The sequence below is a fragment of the Astatotilapia calliptera genome, chromosome 23 (assembly GCF_964374335.1).
Source record: "Astatotilapia calliptera chromosome 23, fAstCal68.1, whole genome shotgun sequence".
Classification (NCBI taxonomy): Eukaryota; Metazoa; Chordata; class Actinopteri; order Cichliformes; family Cichlidae; genus Astatotilapia; species Astatotilapia calliptera.
Window position 1 is genome coordinate 1,159,659 of NC_137443.1, and position 20,342 is coordinate 1,180,000.

Sequence of the window (20,342 nt, forward strand, 5' to 3'; positions counted from 1 at the left end):
TCGAGCCCCAACTGGCTCAGAATATACCGCACCAAGGCCAGCGGCGTGAACAACATCACGCTCCTAAGTGGAGGTGTGAGCGTAACATCACACATTAGAGTAACTGAACCACGAAGCAGATTTACACACAAACGTAGCAAACAATGAAAGACAAGAATTTTCTCTCGAGCTGCTGCCAAAACAAACACGATGAGAGCAAACAGAGGAGCCCGGCGCCCTGCAGCTCCGCTGGCTGCTGCACCGCTGTTATTCTAAGAAATGCTGCTGGTGTGCAGATCCGTGTGTGAGCGGGAGGAAGAACGTTCGCATGTGATGCGCGGGGAGAAGTTTGTGGAAGTGCACTTTTTATATAAACCGCTCCAGCGCCCGTCGCCGGGGAGCGATGGGAAAAACGTGAGCGACGAGCTTCGCGAAGCACGCAGCTCGCTTGGCTGCTCGCGGCGTAACAAAATAAGCAAGAACAAAGTGTTCAATGAGTTTTTAGTCTGCAGTAAAACCCGAGCTTCTGCGGCCAGCTTCTAAATATGATACTCGCTTCGACACCACAACGCCGCTGTACAACAGATGTGATTCTCCGCCGCAGAACATTGGACAGGCGGAGGTAAACAGTAAAAAGTAGAATGAGGACTAAATTAAATCAGCACAGAGGGGAGCGTCTGAGCGGTCGAGGGGAGACAGTAAACAGGTGCCGCTGACCGATGACATCAGCAGCCGCGGCCGAGTTCACCTGTCGACAGGCTGACCAAACGTAACACAGAGGAGACCGTCCTGTATCATCCTCGCCGTACACAGAACTGTGAGACCAGAACGCCGGCGCTCATTTCTTTATATTTTACTAGGAAAATAGAAGATAGGTGCAGCCACTTATTCAAACCTGCATGTAAAGACAGGATATAAGCGTGAACTCTGTGAGACGAGCGCTCTTTGCCTTTCTGTGAGAGGACGTTCAGAGCTCTTTGTTGGATGTTGGCCGCCTTTTGTTCTCGTCTCTGTCGAGATGATCTCACACTGCTTCAGTAATGTGGAGGTCATGGCTGATTTATTTACTTATTTTTGATCCAGGTTTGTCTGTTTTACTGCGTTAACAATGTTGCCGCCCTTCCTCGTAGCACATTTCTGATGCTGGATGTTTTTCCTGTGACCTTCAGATACTCTTCTGCCCTTCATTTGTGCTGCTTCCTTGAATCTGAGATATGCTTAGTGCAAAAACATTGCTTTATGTCTTTTAAACTGTTGTCTTTGGCAGAAATGGAACAAATTATTTGCGTACAATTAAAAACCGGTTCTTTGCTAAATTATCGGTTGTGTGCAGACACAACACTGGTTCATTGCTTAGGTTGGGTGTCTTTTTATGCTTGAGAGATTCATAAGCGAGTGCATAAGCATTTCTATGAAAACGGTCAGGTACAAGGACTAGACTGAACATGAATGGAAAAGCAGCCGACGTACAAAGAAAAACTTTATAAAACCCTCGTGAAAGTCTGGCTCCTCTGACGCAAAATACTAAGAAATGGGAGCTGGCTCTAAAACAAGAGTAAAAAGATTTACAATGAGCTGAAACTTAATGTTGACATGAATCAGTTCAGCTGGTAGCTGAACTAACATCAGTTTGGTTTGCTTTACAATTCAGCCATAAAGGCTTTAATGAAAATAGGAAACATAATTATTAGTGTTATTATAAGATTCAGTCAAATTAAATCAACTTTACCCTGTAAAAAAAAAAACGCAAAATGTCAAAATTATTTCAACTCCAATAAAGATCAATTTCAGTATTTCTCCTAAAGATCAAACAAACAGCCACCATGCAGATACGATCATCTTGAACTGGCGAGACGCTCCATGTGTCGTAGCTACTGACTCATTTATCTCCGTCAGCGGTATACGTGAGACAAAGAGCCGAGAGCATCTGTCTCAATCAGCACGTGCAGTATAGCGCCAGACAGTGCCTCCTACAGACATACGTCCAGTCGAAGACAACTAGGAGCTGAGTTTGTCATCCAAGCTGTTCTCCACATCCATCACTGCTATCCAATAACGAGAGGGGTCGCAACCGCAGAGGCGACCTTGAAGGCGCACAGACTCCGAGCTGCATCAGAGGGACCGTCGATGTTCAGAAGGACGCTGGTGGACGTCCATGCAGTCGCAGGCTGCTCCACTGACGCAGCGTCGTCTTCAATATTAAACAACCAGTGTACAAAGTTTCATGAGGTAAAATATTTGTCGCAGGTGCAACAGATTATTTTCTGCTTTAACCGACAAACAGGAACCCGTCCCAACGCTTCCACCTCCTTTGTGGTAATGCCGACCATCGCCCTCTTTCTAGCCCCGGCCCAGTACCTCAGTGTTCCCTTTCTTGCCTCCTGGGAGTAAAAGAGGCACAAAAACAGCCAATGGGACGCAGCTCTGGCCTTGCTCGCATATTTGCACATGGACATTAAAACTCAGCTCGCAAACTTGCATCCTTGTCCCCCATGAGCTCAGTGGAACCAGCCCCCCCTCGCTCTGCTGTTATTGGTCGAGGCAGGCAGCAGGAAGAGAGATGTTTGGCGATAAAGGCGACTTAACCCAGCATTCCTCCTGGGGGCTTATATTTTATGTGGGAAACAAGCAAAGCCATTTGTCAAAGGAACAGCTTGAACTTCACACTCATTTTGCAATCCCAGCACCGTGTATCGTGTAAAAACAGCAGCAGTATAAACTACAGAAGGATTCACTGGAGAGCTTTTCCCCTCCTGGGTTTCTTATTTTAGAAGCAGCCACACTGAGGAAACAGCAGCTCCAAAATGGTGGTTTGTGTACTGGATTCGCTGGCTCGTGGCCCGCTGACGGACGGTGTTGTTGTTGTCATGTGTCCGCTAATGTGCGCCGCTCCTCGCTCATGATTGATATGATTTACAGGATCACATGCTTGTTGTCCACACGCTGGAAATACTGGTTCCACCTGGTTCTCAGAGTCTGTAGGTCAGATGTTGCTACACATCACACACTAAAAGTGGGAAACTGACAGCACATGACGGCAAATTCCACACGGGGAAAAAAAAGATCCTCATTCCACTCCGTTCATGTCAAGACACAAATCACACGAGGACAGATGATATACAGGCTCAGTGCACGCACAGGAACACAGGTGCATCGCTCTTCATCCAAAATACCAGCAGACCACAGGTGTGTGCGGCGCACTGCAGCATGCATGAGTGACAGGCTGCGAGCAGCGCCACAGTGCACAACCTTTTTTAGTCGCAACAATGCCTTCACGAGGCTAGAGCACGCTAAACATCAGCTGGGTCGGACGTCACTCTGCGGGTGATACGCGCACATTCATCGTAAGAGACTAGCTCACTAGTTCATAATCTAAATTAAGCAGCAAGCAACGAGCACTACTCAATGTCATCGTCAGTATATATAAGTGCAGAGGCTGTTTAAAAAGTGGCTTTGCTGCTTTGACATAACTAATCCAGCAACACAACAGATGGTGGAAAAGCTGGTTTTTGCTTACGTTTGACTTTGGAGGCAATAAGAGCAAAACTACAACATAAGAAGACATGACAGCCGCTCTTTTCTCCAGGGTGTCCAAATTTCAAAGCATGTGTATACACGGTGTCATGCAGATGTGCAGCTGAAATCTACAGATGTTCCTGAAGGCCTCACATGCAGTTGTAGTCAGTCAATGTGAAAGCTTAAATCTCAAACACACAATGTTAGGTGGTAGTAGTGTATACAAGCTGCTGCTGTCACACATTTCATCATAAATATGTGTGACATATTTTATCCATATTGTATATTCTGTATCCATATATGTGTATATGTGTATATATGGTGTATTTATGCTTATATCCTTACTCTCATTCCCCTTAATGTATCTGTAACATGCAACTTCTTTCGGTGCTTTGCTACTGGAAACTGAATTTCCCGGAGGAACCCACCCGAGGGATTAATAAAGTTTCATCTAATCTAAATAAATCCCTGAACATGACTCAAGGTTTTTTCACAGCCATCTAAACAAAAGAAACAAGATTTTGTATCATTGTTTTAGTTGATTTAACTCAACACATGACGACAGGTCAAACTCTTCACACTGGCCTCCCACTTTAAGATGCTGGTTTGGACTTTTAGAGCTTTACATGTCCAATCATCCCCACAGGTCCCTGAGGTCTGGTGGTCAAGGCTTACACCCACTGGAGACGCAGCATTTTGCCACAGCGGACTCTGATCTGCCTCCCACCGACTCAGAGATCTGTGGCTTAAAAAGCTGCTAAAACACAACTTTATCTCTCACAGTGGCTCTGAGGTGCTTTATAAATACAACTTTTCTTACTTTGTTAGACTACTGTTAAATGTATCTTGAGAATGTCATTAAGTGATGACTAAATGATGCGTGTGCGTCGCTGTGTTTGCTGATAGAACTGCACAAAAACTAAAAATGTACTTTTCTAAAATCCAGTATTTTTCTCATCTTTGTGCAGTAACTCAATGGGGTCATGTTATTATAGGCATAACTGACACGACCTTTGCACTACACCTAAACCCAGCGGTGAGATGCTCTGTGCAAGAACACACAGCAGCACATGTGATCCTAAATCACACACGCAACCGAGCCGCAGAGAAAGCAGAAGAAAAGGCTTTCAGTCACCGAGCGCTCGCAAACTGCTTCTGCCAACAACACACGAACTGTGGACAAACACGTTACAGCCAATCACATGGGGAGTAACTCAGACGCGCACCAATCGCCGGCAAACACATTGCCAAGCAGCCATCTTTAGTAACAGGAGCCAGGGCTGACAAGTTTGGTCTATCATTTTGAGGCCCAGAAATTCCTGCATGTCTGCATACCACAGCGTGCAAGGAGAGAGGGAGGGGAGAGGGAGAGAGGAGGGAGAGTACAAAGTAAAAGAACGGGGGACAGAAAGGAGAAGAAAGGGAAAAGGGAGGAGGTGCAGAGGGAGGATCCTGGCCATAATGTGGAGCATCAGAAGCAGTGAAGAGAAATGGAGAGAAAGCAAAAACAGATTTTTGTCCTCTTTAGTGCTCCGTCTCAGCTGTTATCTCTTATACAGACCAGATATCTGGACACTGCTTTCACTCGTCTCGAGGGCAGAGGGGCCATCAGAGTGTAGCAAGAGCTCGAGGAGAGACGGTCAAGTGCAATGCATACGACAGCAACCGCTCGCACTTCTGAGATAACAGGGAGACAGCAGCAGCCATTGTTACCGTCACCACTCTGCTATCGACAGAAGACACGTGGTTATCAAAGCGTAGTTATATTTGAAAAGCAAATTTATATTGCTGTTCAAGCTATCAGGCTGGCAGTAAAGATGACAAAAGGCGCCAAGCGGCCTCACGGACAGGACTACTTTTATTCTACCGGATCCGTATGACATCATCAGGACTGACAAGTCCGAAGGAAGCAGGCCCAACGCTAAAGCGCGGCGTGACGACACGAACACCGGTGCCACCGAAGTTTATCTTACAGGTTGCATTCATGTGAACGTTAAAGCGTGTCACCCACTTTTGTTTCTGCGTAAACATTTCTTATCAGACGTGTTACGCGATGACTCGGGCAGACGGCCTCTACGAGCTCCCGATGCTACAAGTCTCAACAGAAAAGTGGTGGAAGGTGCAGGCCAGAGGAAAGTCTGCACATTGGACCCGTGCCAGCCGACGTACTCGGAGCAGGGGTGATGAAGCCACCGCAAACTGGGTGAGCTGCTGGGTTTCTAAATATGGAAAACTTTACTACAACCTTTAATGGCACAGCTTCCTCTGGAGCTCTGCTCATCTGAATAATATAAGGATGCCAGTGAAATCAGGAAGTTTACACTGCTTCATAAATCATCCTGGAAAAATATGACTAAGTTTAGATATGAAAAGTGCAGGAAGTCACTGTGGTTGTGAAGAGGAGGATGACAAAAAAACAACAATACTTTTTCCAGCGTGTCTGCATTTAAGCGCCGCGGCCGGGAACGCGTGCACCGCTCCACACTGGCACCTCCCGTCTTTGTGAGTCACACTGCAGTGTGCTCATGAACCCATTTATGTGTCCGTGTTGTTGCCTCTATATACGCTCACCCCCAACCTCAGTGGTCCCAAAGTCTCCCAGTGATCCTCCTCTGCAGTTACTAACTCATCTGAAGTTACAGAAGTGTCAGCTTTGACCTCAGACACAGAGGCCTAAAGACCGGTCGACAGGGAAAAATGCGTTTTCTTTGACTGGTTGGCAAACCATTGCTGGACGCTGCTGACAGATTGACTGCTAATCACCCAGGCCGGGAGACCGGTCAGTGACCCTCCGGCAACTCCAGGTCACTATGGAAACAGTTGACGAAAAGCTGGCGGATGGTTTCTGACAGTCACCAGATGAAACTGGTCACAAAGAGGTTTACGGTGGAAACCACTTTCAGCTTGCTTTGGTTGCTAGCAGGTTGCTGCTCACCTGCAGTTGAAATCTGTAGCACAGAAGGTGTGTCTGCAAACACTTGCCAACTAGCTGTAGCGAGCGTGAAAAGTATGACACGAACAGGAAACAGAAAACGTTCTCCTTCAAAATAAAAGTTGTCCCGTTTGAAACGTGTTGGGTGCAGCGAGGAGGCACCAGTTTGACCACACTTCAAGTTTCCACTTTGCGTGGAAGACGTCGATTTCTGTGCAAACACTAACCACAAGCAAAATGTGGGTGAACAGAGCAATCTGCTACCAACCAATCAGAGGCTTTTGGCGCACTTTGCAACCTATTTCGCCTAGCAACAGCCAGCCACTTCTAGGAGCCACTCGCCACTTGTCGGTCGCGGAATACAAATTTTTAATTTGTGACCAGTTGTTGCCAATTATCTGCTGATAGTCTCCAAGCCTGAGTGACCGGGGTCTTTAATAGGCTGACCGTCAATGCTCCCTTCACAGACACTTAACACATCCTGGGTACGGCAGGACTCTGAAGGACACTCTGGGTTTTTCTGCCCTAACAGAAACCTGTTAAACAGTTTAAAGGAAAGAGGCATTTCTTTAAGGCCAAGGACATGAGAAGTGACTGATCCGAGTCTGGACAGAGCAAAGTGGAAGGAGTTGGGTTTGGAAGGAACTTCAAGGATGGCGAGGTCACATGAGGACAAACGAGTTCAGCTTAGGAGAAACAAAGTTTCATTTCCAGCACTGACTTTTGAGGTTTCTTTTTTTTGCTACAGCGAATCAAGGCGCATGCATTTATTATCAAACAGAGTTCTCAAACTGTGGGAAACGGTACTTTCCCAAGGAGGTGATAAAAGAAAGAAAAAAAAACTCGGGAATTTTGAATGTCCAAACATTTCACCCGACCCCATCAGTCGAGCCACTCTACCACCTCAAAGCAAGACATGAAATTCCAAGTACTTAACAGAGCATAACCATCACGTACCGCAAACGCAGCACGCACTAATAGCCCCTAGCAGGACTTTCTCAGATCACGTATGCATGAACACAGAGGATCTATGCTCCACTGAAGCCAGCAGTGTTTGTTTTTACAGCGAGTTAATGAATGTACAGGTAGGTGCTGCATCTGCTGCGGCTGAGGAACCCGGGACTTCTTCGAAAGCCGTCGATGGCGTAGGGAGGAACTGACTGTTATCAGGACCCGATTATATAAAAATACTTCAGATTTAATGTTGCACGTCTGTTTGGAAATACGAGAATTAAAACTGCAATTCTGCATGTATTTGTATCCAAGCAGTGCAGAACAAAATGACCACGTTTGTCTTGTCGGTGCAGTAACGCTAAATGTATTTCTTTTCAACCAGGGCAGCCTGTCATGTGCTTTACTGCTGTCACCCTGGTTTCTGTCCTCAGCTCTGTTTCACTGACACTGAGCAAATGTACATTTCTGTCCAAAACCCAAAGATGAGCCTGACATGTCTGCTGCGTCGTGACTGGAAAATGTAAAAGAAGGACAAAAGTCCTTCAGACATAAATATGAATAAAGTCGTCTCTCATGGTCGTTGCAATCAGAATTTTCCAAAGTTGCATCAAAAGCAAACCGCTAATGCATGAAAACAGAACAAAGTTGGTTTCAGCAATCATTTAGTACCAATACATTTAAGGTTAAAGGTCAAAGCAGCCTCCACTGAGCAGAAGGAAATGTCAGCGCCATGTTAATTGTTACAATGTACTGCGGTTATATTTGTCACCTGTCAGCACGTTGGGACAACTCTATGACGGCGGGCTACTGTTGAACACGGCGAGTTTTACTGCTGCCAGTATTTATACGGTTCTATTTATGACGGCCAACGTGAGTTTTAGATATTTGGAACGAAGACATGGTGTGTGAGGATGTCAGGAGGGTGGCCTCATTTTCTGGACCAGCTCTGCGAACCTGTTTGGGGTTTAAAGGCAGAACATTTAGCAGTGATGTGAAAACTCAGAGCGAGGGGATGGATGGTGGCCCTGAAAGGTCAAACTGCAAGCAGAGAAAAGTGCTGCAAAAAGCAGACAAAACACAACGGTGTTTCTGGGGGCACATTAACGTGACGGACCAGATGACATAAACCCAAAGACCAAAACACACTGAAGAGGCTGAAGGTTCATCGGTACAAGTCTCAGTGATGATTTATGAAATACTGCAGACACACGTTTACTGTTAGCATGTTAGCATCTCCCCAAAAACGCTTTCGATGCGTTTTTTTTCCTACTTATGTATTTGTGATATATTCATCATCTGCTTGCTTTTGCAGCCTTTTTCGCCGTTTGACCCCTCAGGACCACCGTAGAATAGAAAATACTCACTAACAAATGTGTTTCTGATGTCAGAGCTAGAAGCAGCTGTCACCTGATCGGCCAAAACACAGCAAATGCAGCATTTCTCTGCAGGGCTATGATCATTTGACTGATCTTCCCTTTCCATCCACCACCCTCACAAGTACATAACCCTTCCTTCAATTCTCCAGCTTTTCCCCGGAGCTGTACAGCAGTAGGAAGTACTTCAGGACAAAGGCAGGAAGTAATGAGGAAGTCCCTTCAGACGCCCAGGCTGCAACAACTGTTTGCTTGCCAGCAGGCTTTCCTACACAGGGAAACACATTCGAGTGACACATTAAGCGGATAAACCACTGTTGTCCTTAAAGATGACGTCAAGTTCCTTCTTGGTCTCCAGCTGCACTGATTTAACAAATGATAAACGTGAGTTTAAAAACAAAACAAGAAAGCAGTAGCCATGAAGGCTCGTATCCTCAGAAGCCCCGCCCTCTCCTCACTATATGAGCTACTACCATTTCTGCTAGCAGCCAGGCTCATGACGTGGGCAGCGGTGTCAGTGTGCTTAGTCTGCAGCCACGTATTTTTTGTGCATGTGTCTATGGGAATTGTACCAGTACACAGTGTGTGTGTGTGTGTGTGTGTGTGTGTGTGTGTGTGTGTGTGTGTGTGTGTGTGTGTGTGTGTGTAGCAGGATGTGGAAGTCCAAGTCCATTGATGAGCAAGCAGAGAGAGGAGAGGGAGGAGTTTTCCTGATCCCCCAGGGTGCTCAGCTAGCACTACTCTGTACTCATGAACGCACAAATGGAGGCTGAGGGAAGTGTGCACACACACACACACGCACACACTTGCACATGCACATACAGAACTGATGCCAGCTTATCAAAGTTCATTTGGATTTGTTAACAAGGATGCAAGCTGCCGGGGAGGAAAGCAGGAGCTCGACTGCTACCTCTCCCATCTGTCTGTCTCTGTGCTTCCCTCTTCCTCCTCTCTTAGTGTTGTCTCTTGCACTCTTTGTCCCTTATAAGATATTAATGGTAATCCATCACTACAGCGAGTGAGTGCGTGTACTGATGTAATGCAAGCCACGACGGGGAAGCTTTAACTATCGCAAACAGAGAGCGTCGGAGAGAAGCGTTCCCGTTTCTATGGCAACAAACGAGAGAAAAACGAGAACACGTGCGAAGCGCTCCGATTTGTTTCACTATCAGGACGGCCTCAGTCGTGCTTTAATCGAGAACTGGTTGTTATTTGTGTCCTATCGTTGGCGATGAACAAAACACCATCTTCGGTTTAATCATTGGAGTCGCAGCGAGTCGGGACTCAGGACTAAAGAGAGCGTCTAGAAAACTGGACATTTGGCTGTAATCTTCTGTGAAGCAAATAAATGAAACCTTCAGAAACTCTCGGCGTTTGAGATTAACCATTTAGAGCTCGGCAAGATGCATAAAACAGCGCATTACGCAAATACCACCGTATGTTACAAGCGCAGGCAAATCCTCCACTTTCTGCTTCGTCTTACTGTGTACAAGTTATTTATTTAACCACTTCCAGGCAGCCGAGCTAATTCCAGTGAGGGAGAGGAGGAGAAAACATCTGGGTCACAGTTCACGTCGCCCGGGGGACTCCTGACTGATTATTTGGTTGCATCTCCCAAACAGTTTTAACACAAACACGGCCTTCGGGTATTTACTCCACACATTTGTTCTTTTCCCTCCTCGTGGTACACTCGTCCCAACTGTTGTTGACAGAGGGAAAGCAAACGTGTGTGTGTGTGTGTGTGTGTGTGTGTGTGTGTGTGTGTGTGTGTGTGTGTGTGTGTGTGTGTGCTCGACAGGTGACTGGAACGCAGCAGGCATATAAGACAAACAACTCGCCTCCTCCTCCAGATGGAGGCTTGTGTGTTGAGAGCAGTGACTCAGTAAATGTGCAAAGGTTGTCGCTTCGCAGATCGGCGACGCGTCCGATTTAACGAAGCATCTGAACGCACGTAAGAGTTGTAACAGTTTGCATTGAATCCACACGGGAAGGTTATAAACTGATACTCCAGCAGGGCAGCAGCTTTCTGCTGCACAGCTCCATAATGACCTGAAATGATATGCACCACTGACACTCTACATGTGTCAACACAAACCATTGAAACATAGATAAAAAACACACACACCTTGTTCCCTTAAAGCTTTTAACAGAACTGACACTCGGTCCCTTTGTGTTCGTATCCACGTCGTCTCCGTGTCACTGACTTTAATAGCTAATTACGAACAGCCGCTGCAGGAAAACTTCTTCGTTTACCTTTCATTAGAAACAACTGAAAACAGCTGAGAAGGATCGAGAGAGACAGAGAGGAGAGTCAGGCAGAGACGCTTTCACAAAGGCCGGCGAGCGGCGCTCGGTTGAGCACCTCCATCCTTAATACCGTCATTTCTGTCTCTCTGTAGCCGCCTGTAACTGGGCCGCTCACCTCTTTGGCAAAAGTGTGTTTGTGGCTTTCGAGTGTGTGTTTGTGCGTGTACCTGGGAGCCACACTTGAAAGGCCCCGCCACGTTTGCTTTGCTCTGTTTATTTTGCCCCCCCGATCTGGACCGTGTCCCGACCGACGCTCCGGCTTCATTTGATCGCATGAGAAGTAAAACTGATGGAAATATCAGAGGAAAAGGCCCACGAGCTGCAGCTGAGACAGCATCACAGACACTCATATGCTCAGTGCACAAAACACTTCACATGAATCCAATATAACACACTCATTTTTTAAAAAGAAACACTGTGACACATGAGCAAACATTCGTACTCATTCTCATCTGTATGTGCAAAGTAACTTCTGAAGTCTCTAAGTACAAAAATACCTGGTGCACTGTTGCCAGGACACCACTCTGGCAATAAACACACACAAACAGAAAAATGACACCAACTTGGTTAACTCTGAAACCTCACATTGGCTTTTTCCCCCTTTTGCAAAGAACAAAGCGTACAGCTTACACATGCCTACAGCGACACGCTAAAATCCCCTCTACACTGTTTTACTACCAGTGAAAACACCTGCGTGCACAGTGCTGCAGCTGCTTCTCTCACAGCTTTTTACTGGTTTTTAGACGCCTGTGTCACAAAGTTGAAAGCACCGCTGCTGGGCGATGTCCAACCTGAATTCGACTCTGGTCAGGAGGACCACAAGGTCATTTCAGATGACGCAGTCGGATCCATTTAGAAGCACCGTTACGGGTTTAACCTGCGGTGGCCTCGAAGGGGCACGGGTAATCCGTTTGTCGCTACGAGATGAAGCCGTGACTAGCTGCGTGTATCTGAAAACAATGGCAGCAAACAACAAAGCGTGGGCAGAGTGAACTTTGACCCAAAAAGCTTTCCATCCTCCTGGTTGTGTGGATGTTTTTGTGTGTGCGAGTTGTGCAAGCAGAGCGCAGGCTGGTGTGGTTGAACGCAGCGTGCCAGGCCTCGGCAGCAGATAGAGCTTATCTAAACAGGAGATCGACTGTTTGCTCCTGTTCCCTCGTTCGCTCGTCGCTGACTGTTCCTTTGTTTCCGCTCGCTTTACCTCCTTTTCCTTACTCAGCTCAGACACCTGTGAATATCTGTGTCTCCTCTCAGTCAAACAGCTTTCTTCTGACTTTTCTGGGGGAATTTAAACCACTTTCGAGTGATATTTATTCTACACTTCTGTGCAAAAGTCTTGAGTCGCCCCTTTCGTGTCATTTCTTTTTTTAAAGGTGGTCTTGAGGAGTAGTTCTCCGGGCCTCGTGGAGCTCCTTCAACATTTTCTTTTGGACATTTTCAGCTTTTCTACCCATTTTCAGTCCAGTCCTGACTATTTTCCACGGAATCGTTTAACCACAGAAAGGCGCCCGACTCGAGGCATGAAACGGTGTCATGTCCACGCATAACAGAAAACTTAGCAAAGAACCGTTTTTTAAAATTATATTGTCACAAAAATGAAACTACAGAACAACCGTGTGCGATTCTGAATCTGAGGTAGGGCACATCTTAGCATTTAAGTGTCCTTAAAAAAAATCTGAGGAAACTGGAGCACGAAAGCAAAAATGGCAGGTTTAAAAATAAAAATCTTTACTAACAGGATTCGACAGGCTTGTCTAACAAAGTTCAAGTGGTGTAAAAAATACTGCATTTTCACACAGTTTGCACGTTTCAATAAATCAACAAAGCTCAGATGAAAAAGTTCCAAATCAAAGCAGGTCCGTGTACGTCGTCACTTTACTTATCTTGGGTGAAACATGTGGGTGCACAGATTATCATCATGCCTACACACCACTGATCCGACACCCTTTCCGTTTCCTTTCAGGAGGTGTGTTTGTGAGCTGCATTCGTCTTCCTGCCAATCCCATACTTGAGCACTGTCAGAGATTTTTTTGTCTTTACTTAAAAACCCTCAGCAGAGACACGGTTACTCTGACTTTATGTTTTATAGCGCAGGGTCCTGCACGGAGCTGCAGGTAGAAACTAGGTGCAGAAAACCTGCCAATCGCTGCAGGACTCCAGAGCATCAGCTGGAAACACAGACTGTTCGTGCAGAAAGCAACCGACTGAGAAACTACTGTAGCAGAGCTGCACGTCTGAAGCTGCACATACGAACAAACAAACTAAACACGCACACCAGAAACACACAAACAGCACTGGGCTACGAACCTCAGAGGTCATACATGCGGCTTGAACAGGTCATTTAGGGGCACACACACACACAGCAGTGTAAGATCAGAGGAATGCAGGCTCTCTCTGGCTCTTACCTAAGGCCACTGCAACCCTATAAAAACACAACAAAAACAACCCCACAGTTTCCACTCACACATAAACTTTAATGCCCCGTCTAATGTTCCTCTGCTCCGCACCCGTGCATGTGTCTACGCTCGCACATGTCCAAGTTCGTAAACTGCCAGCGTTCATTCACAGAAGCCCTCATTAGTTTCTCCGTCACGCTGCGGATCTGCAGCCACATCTGCATCAGTATCGAACGGATACAAAACGCACTGCTGATACTGCGCTGCTGTTATCGTTACGGCTGCAGATGCACGTCGGCTTGTAATATTTAAGAGAACAGACGAGCACGTGTTTGCAGCTCCTGTAGGCTGAAAACACGCCTGTGGCGATGTAGCTCTCGTTTAGAGCAGAGCAGCATATCAGCCATACATCAGCGTTCAGGTATCAGCCCTGTGTGTGACACACACGCTGCTGCAGGCAGCACTGCAGGCAGCACTGCATCATATTCTAGAAATGGCTCCGGCTTTGACACCCAGCTCTTCACTAAACTGGTGTCGGTCACATTAGGCAGAGCGCAGCGTCAGACCTGCGCCCTGACGCAACAGATGTGCTCACGTCCGTGTCAGTGGGCTTTTTGTCTGTGCTGTTTTTAATGGACACAGCTGTTTGACTTTTATTTAGAGTATACAGGGTAAACCTAATCAGCTGTGCAGTAAATATGGATTCTACTGGACTGATCACATGACTCACAGTGCATAAAAAAAAACAAAGTCCTTATTTATTTCATCCTGGACCCTCAGGTCAACATTTTGAGTACCTCCTCCTCCTCCTTTAGAGACAGCCCTTCGTCTTTTTGAACAGCAGGTAGGCTGTTTAAAAATCTGTGTGTCAGCACTTATGTACCTCCAAACTCGGATGTCAGAGTTCGGGAGTGATGTCACGTTAGCGTCTCCCAAAAAAATCCAGGAAACAGAATTCCTTTTGGCGCTTGGCGAGGTGGAGCCATTCGGGCATCACTAACAACAAAACACATTCATGGACCAAACCTGCTCGCTGCTGTGCACGTGACATCTTTAATGAGTCAGAGAGTTTACAGTTTTCATTTCGTTTAGATTCAGCGCCGCCATCTTGGATTGGAACGACGCTGGTCTGCTGAGAGTGGCGTTCCACAAAATTTCTGACTGGAAACTCGGAATTTATGACTTCCAGCTTATTCAGGAAAGCACTGTTAGGGCAGCTCTGGGATTACTTGCGCACAGGCCAACATCATCATCTCAAACCTTTGCCACAGTAAAAAGCTGCACTGTGAGTTTAAATAAAACTGATAGCAGCCACGTCCCATTCCTTTTAAACATCCAGCGTCGTGAACGATCTGCTCAAGTCAAACTATCATGTTTGAGAGGAAGACTGAGACGTGGAGAAAGGCACTTCCTGTCTTATTTTCCTGACAGTAAGACCTGGCAGACAATCGAGGAGGCGGGACTACAGGCCAGCTGCAGCGGTCGATGTTGGAGTATAAACACGGCCGAGGCTGGCACGCTTTGAAGGCTAGCCTGTCCGTCAGACACAAGACAGAAAAGAAAAATGTTTAAAAAAATAAAAACCAACACAGGCTATAATCGCCTTCAAAATAATAAGCATCCTCTCAGCGAGTCTTACAATAGAGGACGATCTCTGTGTTTATGGCAGGAACGAGCGAGCGGCTGCAGCGCTGAGCAAACCCACAGATGTTTTTTTGGTTTTGTTACTTTTTTACTAAACATTAAAACAAAACAATTTTATAACAAACGTTCACCTCAGCTCTAAAAGGGCATTACATCCCATAATGCCTGCTTTAGAGTTTCCTGTTTTCTGACTCAGCATCTCACTCGAGTCCCTCCGCACACGGAGCAGATCCCGATCCTGTAATTACGGATCACTTGCACACATCGAATGCTGATCAGAGGGCGTGGCCACGACCCCTGGCTGCTCACACTAAGAACGCAGGAATCATCGTGTGCGCACGTTTAAAGACTGATCACAAACACTTACTTCTCTGGCAGTGAGTCTGTGACCAGCATCGTCCCCTGAAGTGTCCGTTGATGGTGCTCTGAGGGCAGATGGTCTGACCTTGGGCTATGCCTGGACACACGTCTCCACACTCTCTCTCATTCTTATTGGCCACGATGAAGTTGTCCTCCACCGAGTCCAGGATCTTGGACCAGTCCAGAGTGGCCAGGTAACACAGGTCCGGATTCTTCTCGATCCTCACGGCGCCCCGGGTGATGTTCATGAGGCTGTACAGGCCCATCTCCTTCATCTGCAGCATCTCGTAAAGCACGAAAGCGTAGTTGAAGAAGAGGTTGTTGCCGCGGATCACCGTCAGGTTGGGGAACAGATCGCTGAGCGTCTCGAGGCCGTAGACCCTGAACAGCAGCACGTAGTCCGTCACCACTCGCAGTTTCGGGTAGCTCAGGCCGCGGAAGTCCTCCGTCCTGGTCTTAAACATGAGCAGGATTTTTAGGTGGCCCTCGATGATGGTGCAGTTCTCCAATGACTGGAGGTTGGTCACGTTATTCCGGATGTCCTTGCTCGAGCAGACTGAAAGGACAGACAGAGGGAAGCGCATAAGAAACAAGCACGTTTCAATTAATATAAGCTCATTACTTCTTGATTAATCTTCTTTTAATCAGAAATGTTCAAATGTACTTCTGATACAGAACAATCAGTTTTCACAGATGACTGAAAATTTTCCATGGATGTTGTTTCTCACACATTGCAGCACGCAGCGGCTCATTTGTGACTTTATACCAGAAATGCTGTGTTTGTGACTGAAGCGAGGGTGCTGCACAGGTCAGGTGAATGCAGCACAATATTTGCCTATAACATTCATCCCCGTCGTCACGGCGACGATGAAAACCTGTCCACAGGACATCTGCATCCTTCAGAGAGCTGTTCATTTGGAAAATGTTGCTTTGGCTTTAATTCACATCAATTAGCCCGACTGTGGCAGGCTGAACAGACAAAAGGGCCTCAGTTTGCAGCTGCATTACAACAACTGGATGTGAACATCAGTACAAACTTCTTTCTCCCAGTTTCAGCCACAAAACCAGCGCCGACCTGCATCAAGGTGAAGAAAGACATTCACGAAGCGGCCGCTCAAGTCCGAAAACCAGACTCTCCGCAATTGCCTTTCTCTCTCTGACACACACACACACACACACACACACACACACACACACACACACACACAGTCTCATCGGCTATAGCAGTATTATTGTACAGCAGCGTTTGATCGAGCGCAGCAGCCACGAGGTTAACAGAAACGATCCACTCTTCAGCTGGTGCAGACACAAGCTTACGTTTAGACAAACGCATCCGCGCACGCATCAGAGGAGTGGAGAATTCATCAGCACACAGTAACTTTGGGAGAGATGTGCAGAGAGTTTCTCGCTCCACATAATAACACATTAAAGGCAAATTACAGGAGGAAGAAACACTTCGTCGTTCTGATTGTGCAAGACAGGTGTAACGATGAAAACAGTATTTCTGTTGTTGACGTGACAAAGCAGGTTTCGAACTCCAGGTCGGCAAAGCGGCCACAAAAACAACAACACTGCCATTTGCAAACCTGCGGATCCAAACCAACAGCTGTCACACGACAGAAACCAGCTCGCACACATTTACTGGAAAGAAAGCTTTGCCATCCATATAGCATCATATTTACACCCCAGCCTCATAAACACAGCCAGTTCTCCTTAAACGTCCTGTTTCTTTGAACTGCCTGCAGCACAAATGCCAGGAATAAGCACAGAGCGTGGATGTTTCTCCACCAGAGCAGGTGTTTAGTTCACATGAACAGACTTGCTGTATAAAGTGGAAGAGATGTGATTTACTGGGTCACACGGTGACACAGAGGACGGCGGCTGACCGCAGATTCTGCCCTGTTGCCACACCCATTTACATTTCACGAGCACGCCCATTAAACTCTGTAGTTGTGAGACATAAAATCCTAATTTGCTCCCTCGATTTAACTATGCATGGACTGTATCAGCCATAACAGCAGCCATCACGGCCTAAAAACAGATGGTGGTGGACATAAACAGCACCGGCTGATTCAAAGGCAGCCGTCTGACAGACGATGAAAAATCCTTTAAACACTTTAGTGACAGAAAAAAAGAAAGCACAAAAAACTCTTCCCTGTACTCAGAATGAAGGAAGCTCGTAATAATTCATGCTAATTATTCACTCTGTTAATGTTTCGGTTAGACTTTTCCTTTAGGAGAACGTGAGTCCCACAGCCAGGCTCGAGCTTGTGCGCACCACGCTGCTCTCAGTCGCTCATCAGGCTCAGAGCTCCGTGCAGCTAAATGCATGAACCCTCCTCGCAACGCACGCACATGCACACACCATTTAAAAAAAAGACGTCAATAACACTGAACCCTGAATCCCAAAATAGGGAAGATTTATTGCAGTACATTGATTGGAAACCGACTTCTCACCTGAGCACGCCATTTCCCCAGGTGAGAGCTAACCATTAACTCACCATTTGGTTAATGGTTAGCATGAAAAACATGTCAACAATTCAGGTTCAACCTACGACCAGAATCACACATCAACAAAGTGGCTGCTTATAACACAGAGCCGCCTATAAAACCAGTAAACTACTGAACCACGTTTACTACAGATTCACGCTGCAGGTCGAGTTAAACTTGTACTTGTAATCACAGGAACACACTTCCCTTCCTCAGAAAACATAAAGACTGAAGAGTAAAAATATCTGATGCCATATCTGCAGTGGCGTTACGCTTGTTTGCAGTAACTCCTTCAGAGAAGTGCAGAAAAATATCCTTTCTTCCAGGCGAGACTCGAGTAAGACAAACGTCAGTGCAGCAGCAGAGAAAGAACACGTGTCGAGCTTTAAAAGAAACAAGTAAAAGCAAAATAGAATCTGTAACATTAAATAATTCATCTCCACGTATCCACTGGCCAGTACGCACATTTGTGCTTCACCTATGAATCACATCCTTCACTGTCTTTAGCTCAGTGCTGAGATTGCTTCCAGTGAGAAGACGCACAACAAGCTCAGAGAACAACACAAACTGTGCAGCTGCATGTACCCACATTTATGTGGACGCAGCCTCCACCAGCTCAACTTTGTACTTCCCCCTGCGGCGAGCCGGCAGCCGGCAGCCAAAAACAACTCATAAAAGTAGTCAATAAATCCAATTTAACTGTTAAGCAACTCATCAGATAACACTCGAGTTTGAAACAACAACAGTAACTCAATCAGCGAACCGGTGTGCCTTGACCACGCCTCGGCGCAACCTGCATCTCAAAACACCAAGACAGGCTACTTCCTCGGCCGTGCGGCGGTTGCTGTAAGTCGCAGTGATAACAGCAACCTTACACCTCTCTCTGCCCCTCCTGCCTTATCTCACGGACACATCGAACACAGGTCACCCGCTCGCTGTCAGCCTGCAGCACTAACCGGATACCTATTGTGAAACACAACAACATAACAAACTGTTACACAACTGCACAGGGGCCAGGGTGCAACTCACCGCTGCCCAAAGTTATCTTCAAGTCACACCAAGAGGACTCGAGCCCCTTACACATGGAGGGCTCTCTTTATAAACAGCACAGGTAAGAAATACGTGAGAGGCAGTGAGGCCTTTCTGGTCGCCCGGCATGATGACGGCAAGCTTCACTGACACAAAGAAATGTTAGAGGGCCACGAGGGAAAGCAGCACATGGACGTGCACAGAGCCTCTACTGCAAAATGGAGTCTTGCTTTCAACTGACAGGAGTGAATGCTGGGGGGGGGGACAAGAGAGAGGAACAGCAGTCTGGGGCTGGTTGTTAGAGCCCCTGTGTCTGCAGTCTTCTCCTCCCAGGTTTGGTAGCAAGGAGATCCAGGAGTGAGCCAGCAGGGAGAGGAGGGGCGTGGCTAGAAGAAAAGAGGGTCGCATGGAAAAAAAACAAGGGGTGAAAAGGGGGGGGGGGGGCAGAAAAACGGTGGGAGGGAACGGGGGGGGGGGGGGGGCTGAAAGTGTAACCTGAGCCCAGACAGGAACGCAGAGTGACGTAAGGGACCCACAGGTCGGTTGGTGATCACATGCATGAATGAAGAGCCGCTATGTGCACACGCACATGCACACACTAGGGCTGCCACAAACCATTATTCTGATAGTCGACTATTTTTGCGATTAGTCGACTATTCAGATCATGCATCCATTGGACATACAGCGTACAGCTTATTGCACCAGCAGCATCTGCTCTTATATAACTATCATTAGCTTACAGCTTTAAGTGTTTACGGTGCTAACTAAAAATAAAGACAAGATGATAGTTTATTAAATTTTAATGACATTTGCAGATTGTTTCGGTGAAGTTTAATAAACTCCTTGCTATCTAAAATATAACAGGACACCGGAGTAAATTCTGGAGCATCTCACACTTCTGATAATCAGCTGTCTGCTTGACGTTTATTCAGCTGTGTAAAAACTATAACTTTAATCTCAGACAAACCGATTTACTCAGGAACAAATAAAATACTAAAAAAAAGCCAAACAATAACATTTTAAGTTATCTAAGTGACTTATATATCATGTTTAGCCTGAGTAGCGAAAGACGGCGGTGGGTTTGAAAACGATTTGCCGGGAGTCCGGTGTTCTCACGGCTCTAGTTAGCCTAGCCCCCGGCTAGCTATCGAGCTAGTGGGTAACACGTCTCCGAAAACGTCGGAGCGCTTTTGAAAATATGCGGTGTCCTGATAAACTGAGCAGATATTTGAGGTTTACACAGCTACATTCTCGCCTGAAAATATGTTAAACGTTTATTTTGTGACCCAGAAAGAATAATAAGTAATATTAAAACTAACCAGCTGCCGCCATTGTTGGAAACTGCGCTGGGCTGCGCTATGA

At 46.5% G+C, this 20,342-nt stretch overlaps 1 protein-coding gene across 1 annotated transcript in view; it reads right to left on the minus strand.

Moving 5' to 3' along the window:
* The window catches only part of insrb (insulin receptor b), a 75,636-nt gene that overhangs the window by 37,006 nt on the left and 18,288 nt on the right, over positions 1-20,342 (minus strand). The window contains exon 2 of the mRNA XM_026158401.2: positions 15,469-16,017. Within this exon, the coding sequence (XP_026014186.1) occupies positions 15,469-16,017 (549 nt within the window). The remainder of the gene's footprint in view (positions 1-15,468; positions 16,018-20,342) is intronic.